This window comes from Hypanus sabinus, chromosome 18 (assembly GCF_030144855.1).
Source record: "Hypanus sabinus isolate sHypSab1 chromosome 18, sHypSab1.hap1, whole genome shotgun sequence".
Taxonomy (NCBI): Eukaryota; Metazoa; Chordata; class Chondrichthyes; order Myliobatiformes; family Dasyatidae; genus Hypanus; species Hypanus sabinus.
Genome location: NC_082723.1, coordinates 34,780,181 through 34,795,369, shown reverse-complemented (window position 1 = coordinate 34,795,369; position 15,189 = coordinate 34,780,181). Strand labels below are relative to the sequence as shown.

General features: G+C 42.1%; 1 protein-coding gene across 7 annotated transcripts in view; it reads right to left on the bottom strand.

Moving 5' to 3' along the window:
- Window positions 1–15,189, bottom strand: part of akna (AT-hook transcription factor) — a 127,787-nt gene that overhangs the window by 11,704 nt on the left and 100,894 nt on the right. For 5 of the 7 annotated variants that reach the window (XM_059994043.1, XM_059994042.1, XM_059994040.1 and 2 more), the window contains one exon: window positions 4,717–4,848. In XM_059994043.1, the coding sequence (XP_059850026.1) occupies window positions 4,717–4,848 (132 nt within the window). Of the gene's footprint in view, window positions 1–4,716; window positions 4,849–15,189 lie in introns of those variants that run through there. The other 2 variants (XR_009516485.1, XM_059994047.1) reach the window with 2 other exon arrangements.

The window sequence follows — 15,189 nt, the reverse complement described above, 5'->3', positions numbered from 1 at the left end:
CTCCTAAATTTAACTCCATGATTGGTGAAGGCCAATATACTGTACACCTTCTTAACCACAGAGTCAACCTGCACAGCTGCTTTGAGCATCCTATGGACTCGGACCCCAAGATCCCTCTGATCCTCCACACTGCCAAGAGTCTTACCATTAATACTATATTCTGCCATCATATCTGACCTACCAAAATGAACCACCTCACACTTATCTGGGTTGAACTCCATCTACCACTTCTCAGCCCAGTTTTGCATTCTATCAATGTCTCGCTGTAACTTCCTACAGCCCTCCACACTATCTACAACACCTCCAACCTTTGTGTCATCAGCAAACTTGCTAACCCATCCCTCCACTTCCTCATCCAGGTCATTTATAAAAATCAAGGGTCCCAGAACAGATCCCTGAGGCAGACCACTGGTCACTGATCTCCATGCAGAATATGACCCATCTACAACCACTCTTTGCCTTCTGTGGGCAAGCCAGTTCTGGATCCACAAAGAAACGTCCCCTTAGATCCCATGCCTCCTTACTTTCTCAATAAGCCTTGCATGGGGTACAGACAGACAGACATACTTTATTGATCCCGAGGGAAATTGGGTTTCGTTACAGTCGCACCAACCAAGAATAGAGTAGAAATATAGCAAAATGAAACCAGAAATAATTAAATGATAATAAGTAAATTATGCCAAGTGGAAAAATAAGTCCAGGACCAGCCTATTGGCTCAGGGTGTCTGACACTCCGAGGGAGGAGCTGTAAAGTTTGCTGGCCACAGGCAGGAATGACTTCCTATGAAGTGTTACATCTCGGTGGAATGAGTCTCTGGCTGAATGTACTCCTGTGCCTAACCAGTACATCATGGAGTGGATGGAAGACATTGTCCAAGATGGCATGCAACTTGGACAGCATCCTCTTTTCAGACACCACCGTCAGAGAGTCCAGTTCCACCCTCACAACATCACTGGCCTTACGAATGAGTTTGTCGATTCTGTTGGTGTCTGCTACCCTCAGCCTGCTGCCCCAGCACACAACAGCAAACATGATAGCACTGGCCATCACAGTCTCATAGAACACCCTCAGCATCGTCTGGCAGATGTTAAAGGACCTCAATCTCCTCAGGAAATAGAGACGGCTCTGACCCTTATCAAATGCAGAGAGATTTCTTTGGCTAGAGGGTGGTGAATTGTGGAGGCCAGATCACTGGGTGTATTTAAGGCAGAGCTTGATAAGTTCTTGATTGGACACGGCATCAAAGGTTACGGGGAGAAAGCCGGGTAGTGGGGATGAGGAGGGGAAAAAAAGGATCTGCCATGATTGAAAAGCAGAGCAGACTCGATGGACCAAATGGTCTACCTAATTCTGCTCTTATGGTCCTATGGTAGAATCCGAGGCAGGAAAGGCCACATCTCTCCCTGTGAAACCTGAAGGAACACTCCCCAATTTCCTAACTTTACCTAACTTGGAGCATCTGACTGTTGTTGCCTTAGACAAGCTCCTGCCTGGTAAAGACATACAGCCTAATGTCCTAAAATTGTGATCAGTATTGACGCAGGAACCAGTCTGTCCTATACTGGTGAGAGTAGAATAGTTGAGTAAGAATAGAGCAGGGAGAGAACTTGAAACATGTCACCCCACCAAGACTGCAGAGTGAATACCACGTTAGCAGCAATTATTGTCCTTCGGATCGATAAGTGCGTGCAAAGGCAGTTTGATGATGGATCTTTTCATCTCGTCCAGATCCTGGCTGTTACTTGTGGAACAGTGGGAACCAGCCCTTGGCACTGAACGAAGTGAGGGTCTCTGTTCTCACCAGGCAAAGCAGAACAAGGGCAGAATCAATGAAGCCTGCACTCTCTTCTACTATTGGTAGGATGCATTTAATTACATAAACCCCTTGGTAAGATTTACTCATTAATCTCCAACATAAATGATGTTAGCGATCACCTGCCTGTTTTTGTAGCTTTTGAGAGCTGCATCATGATTAAGAATGAAATTAAAACTAGTAGATTAATTCAACACATAACAGAAGGTACTATTAAATCTCTTAAGGAAGAGTTAATTAAAAAGATTGGAATACAGATTAGGTAGATGATGTAGATGAGGCCTAGGAAGCATTTGTTTCTGTAATAACTAATTAGAATGATAAACATTGCCCATCAGTTAAGAAAGTTGACAAAGGGAAGTATACTGATAAACCTTGTTTAACAAAGGGAATACAAAATGTTAGTAAAAAGAAAAATGTATTATATAAGAAATTCTTAAAACATAGAACAAAGGAAGCTGAAATTAAATACAAGATATATAAAGTTAGGTTAACAAGTATTATGAGATCTAATAAAAGGAGTTATTATAGTAAATTATTGGAGAATAATAGAAATAATATTAAAAATAATCAGAGAGTTTTAGATGAACTTATTAAAAAGGTTAAAAGAAAAACAATTTACCCATATTACTTTAATTTAAACAATGATATGGTAATACTAATTTGGTTGCAGATAGGTTTAATGATTTCTTTGTTAATGTGGGAACTAAATTAGCTAAATCAATTACTGAACCCAGCAATAAAGATGGACTTAATAGTAATATTATCAACATAAACACTTATACTATGTATATTAGAGCAACTGAGGAAAAAGAAATAATTGATATAGTATATAAATCAAAGAGTAAGAAATTAACAGATTGGAATGGTATGTATTTAATTAAAAACATTATTTTTGTTGTGAAACCACTGACTCATATCTGTAATCAGTCTTTGATTGCTGGAAAATTTCCCAATAAAGTGAAAATAGCCAAGGTTATTCCAATATATGAAGCTGGAGATAAATGTGTATTTTCAAATTGTAGACCAGTTTCTTTGCTCTTGCAGTTTTCCAAAATATTGGAAGAATATTTGTGAGAAGGTTAAATGATTTTATAACAAAACATAATATACTCAGTGAACAGCAATATGGTTTCAGAAAAAAACAGAACCACTACAATAACATTAATAGATTTTGTAGAAGAAATATCATTCAAAGAAATGAATACACAATGGGAACATTCCTTGATCTAAAAAAAGCATTTGATAGCATTGACCATAAACTATTACTAACAAAGTTAGAACATATGGTATTAGAGGGGTGGCACATGACTGATTAAGTAGTTATTTGGAAGACAGGTATTAGTATGTACATATAAATAACTCGAATTCAAAACTTTTGAGGGTAACTTGTGGGGTTCCACAAGGTTCAGTGCTTGGTCCATTGCTGTTCATTTTGTATATGAATGATATACGTATGGTCTCTCAGACATTAAAATGTATATTATTTGCTGATGAGACAACTATATTTTGTAGTGGGGAGTATCTGAAACAACTTTTGGATACAGCGGAGAAAGAACTAGAAATGGTAAAGAAATTGTTTGATTCTGATAAACTATCACTGAATCTAAGTAAAACTAAGTTCATAATATTCAGAAACTGTGTACCAAACTCATAGAGTAAACTTAGAATAAATGATGTTGAAATTGATAAGGTACCTGAAACAAAATTTTTAGGAGTGGTAATAGATAGTAAATTAAGCTGGAAACCACAAATAAATTATGTCAAAGCAAAAATGTCAAAATCTATTGCAATACTATACAAAGTGCAAGACTTCTTAAATAAGGAACCTTTGTATACATTACACTGTTCATTTATATTCCCATACATGACTTGCTGTGTAGAGTTTTGGGGAAATACATACAAAACAAATAAAAACTCAATTTTTGTACTCCAAAAGAAAGTTATACAAATTGTAAATAGGAGAAATTGTTATGTGCCAACCAATCCACTATTTATTCAACTAAACACTTTAAAATTCAGAGATTTTGTAGATTTTAAAATAATACAAATTATGTATGTAGTAAAAAATGGACAGTTACCACAAAGTATCCAAAGATTGTTTAAAATGAGAGAAAGTCAACATGATTTGAGAGGAACATGTACATTTCAAAAACAAAGGATAAGAACAAATGTAAAAAATTCATTGTATTTCAGTCAGGGGGTGAATCTATGGAACAGTTGTTGTGAGAATTTAAAAACATGCACCACACTAAACAAGTTAAAAAAATTATTTAAAAATTACTTAATGAGCAAATATAAAATACATGATTTAAAATGAATGGGAGTAATGTAAATAAATGATATTTGAAATTGGATTTTGTGTTAAAAGATTATGAAATTTTTGTTTTGATGTGATGATTGACGCCAAATCTGTTGTTGTATAGGTAAGAGGGGTGGGCGTAATAACCCGTAGCTTCAGCCTACTCCCTTTCGGTCTATTTTAAAGAATGTTTTTTTGTTGTAATTTTGTCCTATGAAATCATTGTAAACAATGCTTTTTGTTATGTTTCTACTGACTGAAATAATTTCATTCATTCCTTTGTTCCAACAAAACTAGATTGATAGAAATGTGGACCATTTACATAAGGATTGAGGGCAGTTCAGAAATTTCCCAGCCTAATCTTACTTCCAGCATTGGGAATGTAAACCAGCAGGTAACAGTTCTTCATCCACATGCCAAGCATGTTTCACACGAGGGGTTCTGTCTCCGCACCAGCTCTGGGTGAGAAAATGACTCCTCATCACATTCTAATGTTACTGCCTGTTTGACTGCTCAGTCACAGGAATATGAAATTCCTATACACTTTATCTGGGCTCTTTATTACTTAATCCAGCCGAGTTAAAACTTGTAGTCATTTACCTGTATAAGGACCTTTAATGGGCCTGGATCTTTGGATCTTGGAAGGAGATGGCCTCTCATTGATCTGGCTAATTGAAGCTTTCTTTGAAGCAGGAGGGTGTGGGAAGGAAGACAATATTTCAGATTCAGTGCCTGGAAGAAACACAATTATTAAGACCATAAGATATAGGAGCAGAAGTAGGCCATTTGGCCCATTGAGTCTGCTCTGCAAGATTAACATCTTGCCTTGTAAGAACTCACTCAATGATCCCTATATCACTTAATCAATGCATATCTTGTATTCTGAGGATGCTGTTTGGTAAATTAGTAGAGGCAAACACCTTCAGTTTCAGAAATATCTGTCCTTCTTCGCCCTCCCTAGGCTTTTCTCACTTAGTTCCCTTATGGATTTCATCAGGAACAGTATGCACATCAACTCCTTGGACTTTAGATGGCTCAGTGGCTTCAGTGTGTTTCTGCAGTTTGGTACAAGCTCATGGTTTAAAATGAATCAATAGTTTAAGGATTTTTCTTAAGATTAGCTTTATCTTTCACATAGAAACATAGAAAACCTACAGCACAATACAGGCCCTTTGGCCCACAAAGTTGTGCAGAACATGACCCTACCTTAGAAATTAATAGGGTTACCCATAGCCCTCTATTTTTCTAAGCTCCATGTACCTATTCAAAAGTCTCTTAAAAGACCCTATCGTATCCGCCTCCACCACCATTGCCGGCAGCCCATTCCACTCACCACTCTCTGCATAAAAAACTTACCCCTGACATCTCCTCTGTACCTACTCCCCAGGACCTTAAACCTGTATCCTCTTGTGGCAACCATTTCAGCCCTGGGAAAAGGCCTCTGACTATCGACACGATCAATACCCCTCATCATCTTATACACCTCTATCAGGCCTCCTCTCATCCTCTGTCACTCCAAGGAGAAAAGGCCGAGTTCACTCAACCTGTTTTCATAAGGCATGCTCCCCAATTCAGGCAACATCCTTGTAAATTGAACATCGAAACATACAACGAAATGCATTGTTTGTGTTAACAACCAACTCACTCCAAGGATGTGCTGGGGGCAGTCTGAAAGTGTTGCTAAGCTTCCGGTGCCAACACTTACTAAACTTAACCTGTACATTTTTGGAATGTGGGAGAAAACCAGAGGAAACCCACGTGGTCATGGGGAGAACATATGAATTCCTTAAAGACAATGGTGGGAATTGAATCCTGATTGGTGATTACCAGTGCTGTAAAGCATTTCGCTAACCATAACTCTACCGTGTCACCAATTTTTGAAGTTGTTACAACAAAGAGCATTTGATAATACAGTACTAAATTCACAAAACCCTTTGTCACCTTCTAGCCTGTCCTCCCTCCTTCCCCGACCAGATGAAGGTTCTCAACCTGAAATGTTGATATTTATGCCTTCCCATAGATGCTGCCTGACCTGCTGAGTTCTTCCAACATTTTGTATGTGTTAGTCCAGTTTATTAATTGCATCTAGAGACACAAAAGACTGCAGACAATGTAACCCAGAGCAACAATCTGCAGTAAGAAATTTCTGGGTTGAGTACCATCTGTGGGGGGAGAGGAATTTTCAAAACTCTGCATCAGGATTAATTGAATCTCTTAGTAAATTCACAGCACTGAGAAGGTGCTTATTATTTTGAAAAGTTTTTTTTAGCACATTTCTTTTCAAGATTTGACTCTTCTGTGAAGTTTAATCTCTCCCTCTAATATCCAAAAGTTTTGCTGTCCTTGTGCAGTTGGTTGGATGGCCTAAGAGAATATATAGAAACATAGAAAACCTACAGCACAATACAAGCCCTTCAGCCTATAATGCTGTGCCAAGATGTATGTACTTTAGAAATTACATAGGGTTACCCGTAGCCCTCTATTCTCCTAAGCTCCATGTACCTATCCAGGAGTCTCTTAAAAGACCCTATCGTATCCACCTCCACCACCGTCGCCGGCAGCCCATTCTGGGCACTCACCACTCTGCATAAAAAAGCATACCCCTGACATCTTCTCTGTATCTACTTCCAGGCACCTTAAAACTGTGCCCTCTCATGCTAGCCATTTCAGCCCTGGGAAAAAGCCTCTGACTATCCACACGATCAATTCCTCTCATCATCTTATACACCTATCTGAAATTCATAACAGTATGCTAGGTCAGGGTCAACCAACCACACAACCATTAATAATTCCATGACTGAAATACAGCCAACTAATAATCTGGAAAATACAGGACTACACGGTAAACTCAGACGCTGGAAGTCTCAATGATCAATGTATTCATACAGAGGTACATGGGATATTTAAACTAGCCAGTCTAATAACAACCTGTACTGATCAAATTCCAAAAGCAATGATTGTACATACAGCCCATTCAAACGGACCACACAATGGGAAGCAGGTACAGTCTGGGTTACAGAGAATCCACTGCACATCGAGACTTGGCCCAGATCTACACTTCAAGCTCTCCTCAAGTCTCTTCTTCATCTCATCCCAGTAATCCATCTTTTTTTTCCCTTCCTCATGTTATTATCTGGATTCTATACTGTTCACATCAAATATGTTTTGACTGAGCAAATTATACTTTCCTCTTACTTTCGGGAAGAACTTTTCCCTTTATTTCCAGATGAACTTTAACCTCTTCCAACTGCAAGCACGTATTCCTTTCTCACCACCAATGCTTCACAAGACTCTGCCTGTCTTTGTTCACCTTTACTATTCTCCCCCTCTCACCCCTCAGCTCTCCATCTCTGAGGCCTGGATTCACTACCCTCCTCACCTGATTCCATCTGCCCATGACCCCCATACCTAACCACCATGGCTTCTTCTCCCCTCATCCCTTTCTTATCTGGTTCCACCCATTAACTTGTCACAGAGCTACCTCCTCTCTCTCTCTCTCAGTTCTATCTACACATCATTCACCATTTTACCTAGTTCCACATATCACTTACCAACCATGTCTCACCCTCTCCTCTCTTTATTCTGCTGAAGGGTCTTGACCCAAAACATCAGCCATCCCTTTCCCTCCATGGACCTGGTGAGTTCCTCCAACAAGATGTTTTGCAATCCCTCATCCTTTTCCCAACCTGTTTCCATATCCCCTGATTCCTTTACTGATTAAAAACTCTGTCTCAGCTTGAACATCTTTAAGAATTCTGTCTCCACAGGTTTCTGAGTGTGGTGAACTATGTGCCTGTCTGGACGCGCCCCCTGCTGACTGCTCCTGTGGCTCCTCCCACAGGCCCCTGTATAAAGGCGATCTGAGGCCTGACGCTCGGCCTCAGTCTCCAGGACAAAGTATGATAGACACTCACTCCTGGTTCCTTCTTCCAGTCAATAAAAGCCGATATCTCGCCTTACGTCTTAGTGTGAGTTATTGATTGTGCATCACTGGGCCAGGGATTTTGTTTGAGAGATGAAATGATTCCTCATTTTGAATTTTTCTGAGACCTTCTCCTCTTGTCTCAGACTGTTCCTTCAAGGTGATCATCCTCCCTGTCAACCGTTTCCTCATAAGATGATTCAACAACACAGGATGAGGTGATTGTATCTTCTCTGAACTATCTCCATTCATAAAATATCTTTCCCTTAAAACTTGGTCAACATGGAGGAGTTGGGTGAAGTGCTTGTTGCCATGTTGTATAAACTCTGACTCTGAAACTGCAGGTAATACTCCAGATGTGGTCTCACTAGTGCTTTTATATACAGTCGTAGTAGAACTTTACAGTATAGTTTCAACACCCCCCCCCCCACAATGGAAGTGTTTATGTTTTATTGTTTTACAACATTGAATCAGAGTGAATTTGGCTTTTTGACACGAATCAACATAAGATTCTGCATGTAAAATACAAATGTATCTGGAAGGTCCAACTGCTGGTGAGTCAGTGTCCTGGCAAAAACTACACCATGAAGACAAAAGTACACCCTGAGCAACTCCACGAAAAGGTTATTGAAAAGCACAAGTCAGGAGACTGATACAAGAAAATTTCCAAGTCACTGAACATTCCTTGGAGTACAGTTAAATCAATCATCAAGAAATAGAAAGAATATGTAAATCAGCCTAGAGCAGCTGTCTTCAAAAAATGAGTGACCCGTGCAAGACGGGGGCTATTGAAGGAGGCTACTAAATGACCTATGGCAATCCTGGACGAGATACAAGATTCAGTGGCTGAGAAGGGAGAGACTGTGCATACAACTGTTGTCCGGGTGCTTCACCAGTCACAGCTTTATGGGAGAGTGGCAAAGAGAAAGCCACTGTTGAAAAAAACTCACATGAAATGTTGGGTGGGGTATGCCAGAAGGCATGTGGGAGATTCTAAAGTCAACTGGAAGAAGGTTCTATGGTCTGATGAAACCAAAATTAAGCTTTTTGCCCATCAGACTAAACACTATGCTTGGCATAACACAAACACTACGCATCATCAAACACACACTACCTATCATCAAACATGCTGGTGGCTGCATCATACTGTGGGGATGCTTCACTGCAACAGGCCCTGGAAGGCTTGTAAAGGTAGAGGGTAAAGTGAATGCAGTAAAATACAGGGAAATCCTGGGGGGAAACCTGATGCAGTCTGCAGGACAGCTGCGACTTGTGAGAAGATTTGTTTTCCAATAAGCCAATGACTCCAAGCACAAAGCCAGAGCTACAGAGGAATGGCTTAAACACAACAAAGTTAATGCCCTGGAGTGGCCGAGTCAGAGTCCAGACCTCAATCCAATTGAGAATTTGTGGTTGGACTTGAAAAGGGGTGTTCACTCATGATCCCCAAGCAATCTGATAGAGTTTGAGTGCCTTTGTAAAGAATGGGGAAAAATTGCAGAGTCCAGATGTGCAAAGCTGATAGAGACCTATCCACACAGACTCAAAGCAGTAATTGCTGTAAATACTGATTGAAGGAGGTGATAATTATGCAATCAATTATTTTGTGTTTTATATTTGTAGTTAAATAAGATCACTCTGTAGATACCTGATATCACTTTGACACAAAGGAATCTTTTCCTGTCCAACAGTGTCAAAAAAATCCACTGTGATTCAATGTTGTAAAACAATAAAACATCAAAACTTCCGGGGGGGGCGGGGGTCAAATACTTTTATACTCACAGTAGCATCCATAAAATAAGTTTAACTTCAAGTTCTATCATTAGAAAGAAGATAGATCTGGCAAGATTGATATATTGAAAGGCCTCAGTGACACAGCTCTTCAGATATTTAAAATGGATTGGCATTGCAGAGTGCAGGGGATACGTTGAAAAATTGGCAACCTCATCTGAGACCAAACAAATTTAACATTTTTTCCCACAGGAGAGTGGATGTGCGTAACAGATCACCAGGAGAAAGCTCTTACCTCTGTGTCTTAATCATTTTGATAAACATACAAAGTAAGAGTGTGTGTACGCCTGCTGACCTCTTGAAATTTCCTGCCATTCTTTAGGCCATGGCTGACCTTTGACCTCAGCATTATCCCTGAATCTATGCATTCCGTAAGTACCCAGCAACGTGTCGATCTTTGTTATGAATACAATGGCTAAGTGATTAAGCGCTCACAGCCCTCTAGAATTGAAAATTCAAAACAATCTGCAACCTCCTTACTTCAGACCTAGGCCTCCTACCTCTGATTTCAAAACACTCACCTTTTTACCCACTTCTAGCCTATCATGTCCTTTGCATGTTAAATAAATCCTCCACTCATTATTTTAAACTTTTGAAAAGTACTCAATCTGTCTTCACGTGGCTACTGTTCGGAACCTGCCATCATCACTCCATCTTCCTCTGAGGCAAGAATAGCCTTCCTTGGGTAAGGGCACTAAAGCTGTAAGGACTGGTTCAGGCAGTCTCACCAGCCTTATCCAATTGTAGAAAGGTTTCCTATGAGGGAATGCACTGGTACAAACACTAACATACCTTTTCTCTTGGGCTACAGAGTCATAGAGCACTACAACACAGAAAACAGGCCCTTTGGCCCATCCAGTCCATACTGACCTGATCTTCTACCCATAGATGGATCATGGCCTTCCAAAATCCTTTCATCCAAATGTTTATTCTTTGCTAACAAGACTTTATCACTCTGTACCTGCATTTTGTCCTAAGTTGATTTGTCTACCTTGGAACATTAACACCCCCAGTGTCCACTGGCTGAATAGGGAGGGAAGAATAGATAAGAGTGTTTTGGGGTGGAGCACCAGGTTGCATATTGGATTCTGGTGCAGTGCTGTCATACAGTCTCTATCAGCCAAGCTGAGGGCAACGTCTGGACATCCTAAGCTCACAACCACAAGAGATTCTGCAGATGCTGGAAATCCAGAGCAACACACAAAATGCTGGAGAAACTCAGCAGATCAGGCAGCATCTATGGAGGGGAATAAGCAGTCGACATTTTGAGCTGAGACCCTTCATCAGGACTGCTATTCTCATGACTGAAACGTTGGAACGTATCCCTCCTGAACACTAAGAGAAGAATCTCCAACTAATAATCGGAGGGATCAGAGATAAGCCTGAAGAATCAGACACATAACTTAACAAGAGAACTAAATCAATAAAACAACAGATGCTGGAAATCCGAAACATAAACAGAAAATGCTGGAAACACTCAGCAAGTCAGGCAGCATCCATGAGAAGATGAGTGGAGTTAATCTTCAGATCAAAGACCTTAATCAGAACAGGAATGAGACAAAAGAAGCTAATTAAACTGCAGTGAAGGTGGGCGGGAGGACATCTCTGATAGGGAGACACCAGGGTGGTGATGGTGACTATTCAGGGTGAGGAGTGGAATGTCTCTGATAGGGTGACCCCAGGGTGACCATAGTGACCATTGGGGTTAAGAGTGGAACATCTCTGACAGATCTACCCAAAGCAGAAGGCATAGATAAATGGATCAGTGCACATTGCTCTCAGTGCAAGGGATAAAGTCTTCACCTCTGGAGACCAACAGGAGCTCAAGAGATGCCACTTTGATTTATGTAGAGCCATCAAGGTGGCAAAACGGCAACACAGGGACAAAATTCAGACACAACTCTGCGACAATGACACACGCAGTGTATGGCAAGGGCTGCACACCGTCGTGGACTTCGAGAGGAGCCACAGCCAACATTGCCCCCTCACTCTCGGACGAGCTACATGTTACATGAGCTACATGAGCTACAACTCAATTCGAGGTTGTTAAGACTGAACTCCCCAGGAAAGCTGCCGATGAGACCAGCTTCTTGGTCATCTCTAAGGCTGAATACTTAGATCATTCCAAATGACAACCACTGCAAAGATGGCATCCCAGGACGGGTCCCAAAGTGTGTGCGGAACAGCTGGCTGGTGTGTTTTTAACCTCTCCCTCTCCCAGTGTGCAGTGCCCTCCCATTTCAAATCGTCCATCATTGTCCCTGTAGCTGAAAAAACCATGCCTGAACAATTGGCGCCCTGTTGCACTCACCTCAATCATAAGCAAATGCTTTGAGAGGCTGGTTAACAGCTACATCTGCAGCATACTACCAGCCAAACTGGATCCCTTACAATTCACCTACTGGCGGAACCGGTCTACCAATGCCACCATAGACACGGCGCTCACTCACCTGGAGAAGAGGGATGATTATGTGAAAATGCTGCTCCTGGACTACAGTTCAGCATTCAACACCATAATCCCCTCCAGACTTGACAGGAAGCTCAGAGACCTCAGCCTGCACTGGATCCTAGACTTGCTATCAGATTTCTGGCAGGTGGTGTTGGGCTCCCTCACCTCTGCCCCTCAACACAGGGTTGTGTCCTGAGTCCCCTCCTCCACACCCATGACTGTCCTGCCATACACAGCTGCTGATCAAATTCAAAGGTGACATGACTTTGATTGGCCTTATTTCTAGTGGCAATGAGACACCCTGACACAGTGGTGCCAAGATAACAACTTCTCCCTCAATGTCCAAAAATCGAAAGAGTTGATTGTGGATCACAGGAGGGAGACAGGCTCGCCCCGATCGACATCAAAAGACTGCATTGAGAGGGTGAGTAGTTTCAAGTTCCTCGGTATACACATCACCGAAGATCCCACCTGGACTGAACACACCGGCTGGGTGGCAAAAAAAGCACAAGAGTGTCCCTTCCTCTTCAGGCGACTGAAGAAGTTTGGCATGAGCCCCCAAATCCTCAAGACCTTCTACAGGGACACCATTGAGGGCATCCTGACTGGCTGCATCACCACCTCGTACGGGAACTGCACCAACCTTGATTGCTGGGCACTACAGAGAGTGGTACGGACAGCCCAGCGTGTCTGCGGATGTGAACTTCCCTCCACTGAGAACATTTACAGCGGCAGGTGCATAAAGAAGGCCTGGAAGGTTCGGAAACACCAGTCACCCCAACCATAAACTGTTTCAGCTGCTTCTGTCTGGCAAACGGTACCACAGCATAAAAGCCAGGACCAACAATCTACGAGACAGCTTCTTTCTGCAGGTCATTAGACTTAAATTCACATGACTGTAAATTGCAACAGAGTCATAATGCGAAGATTTTTACTCCCTCGTTGTGGGATGGACGTAAGATTTGAATGAATTCAAATTCAAATTCAGGGTAACTAGGGTAATAAGCTTCAAACTTTTCTTTCTCTGGGCATGGAAATGATCCTACCTGACCTGCTGGGCACCTCCTCTGTTTTGCATTTCCCAACTCTTACATTTGTAACACAACGACCGCTGGGAGAACTTAGTGGCTCTGGCAATATTAAGGAGGGAATGTTTGAGATCCTTCAGTTGCACTGGAAGAGAAAGGGAAGGTAGCCAGTAAACAGTGGTGGTGGGTAAGGAGCAAAAGCTGGCGGGAGATAAGTGGATTCAGCTGAGGGGGAGTGATAGGCAGATGGCGGAGGAGGAGAGTGGGAATAGTGCCAGAAGCTAAGAGGTGATAGATGGAAGTGACAAAGGGCTGAAAATGATGGAATCTGATTAGAGGCAGAATGTGGAATTCGGGGGGGGGGGGAGAGGTAGGGAGGGCAAATACGTACAGTGGGGGAATGGGAACTAGTGGGAGGAGTATGTGGGTGATGGGCAGATGGAAAGAGTGGGAGAGCAGAAAGTAGCATGGTGTGAGAATGCTGTTCTTGGACTACAGTTCAGCATTCAACACCATAACTCCCTCCAGACTTGACAAAAAGCTCAGAGATCTCGGCCTTTATGCTGCCTTGTGCAGCTGGATCCTGGACTTCCTGTCAGATCGCTGGCAGGTGGTAAGAGTGGGCTCCCTCTGCTCCTCTGACTGTCAACATAGGAGCCCCTCCTTTACTCTCTGTACACCCATAACTGTGTTGCCACCCACAGCTCCAATCTGCTAATCAAATTTGTTGACAATACTACATTGATTGGCCTCATCTCAAAGAATAACGAGGCAGCCTACAGAGAAGAAGTCATAACCCTGACACAGTGGTGTCAAAAAAACTTCTCCCTCAATGTCATAAAAATAAAGGAGCTGGTTGTGGACTACAGGAGGAATGGAGACAGGCTAACTCCTACTGACATCAAAGGATCAGGGGTTGAGAGGATGAACAGCTTCAAGTTCCTCGGCATCCAGATCACCGAGGACCTCACGTGGTCTGTACACACTGGCTATGCGGTGAAAAAGGCACAACAACACCTCTTTTACCTCAGACGGTTGAAGAAGTTTGGGTTGACTCCCCAAAATCTAAGGACTTTGTACAGGGGCACAATTGAAAGCATCCTGACTGGCTACATCACTGTCTGGAACGGGAACTGTAATTCCCTCAATCACAGGACTCTGCAGAGAGTGGTGCATCTGTAGATGTGAACTTACTACTATTCAGAGGTAGGTGCTTAAAAAGGGCCCGAAGGATCATTGGGGACCCAAGTCACCCCAACCAAAAACTGTTCCAGCTACTACCATCCGGGAAGTGGTACCACAGCATTGAAGCCAGGACCAACAGGCCCCGGGACAGCTCCCTCCATCAGGCCATCAGACTGAGTAATTCATGCTGACACAACTGTATTTCTATGTTATATTGACTGTCCTGTTGTACACACTATTTACTACCACTTATTACAAAGTATTATCAATTGCACATTGCACATTTAGATGGAGACGTACGTAAAGACTTTTCCTTCTCATTTAAGTGGAGGATGTAAGAAATAAAGTTAATTCAATTCAGTAATGGGGGCTGGGTAAATCTGGAGGTGAGAAAAAAGGGGCAGAGGAAAGACCACCCAGGGGGATACTAAATGCTGCTCCTCCAGTTTGCGTTTAGCCTTATCTTGGCAGGTCATTGTGGGGGTGGTAGGCAGAATTAAAATGGCTGACAATCAAGGAGATTCAGATGGCTAAGGCAGATGGAGCGAAATGCTTGCCAAAGCATCCACCCAGTATGTGTCTGTTCTCTTCCATGTCTTCTACCTTCTTCTGTTCTGGAGAGCAAGAAAGGGTGTCAAAAGGAACAGCAGGATCTGGATTAGTTGGAAATTTGGGTAGAGAAATGACAAATGGAGGCT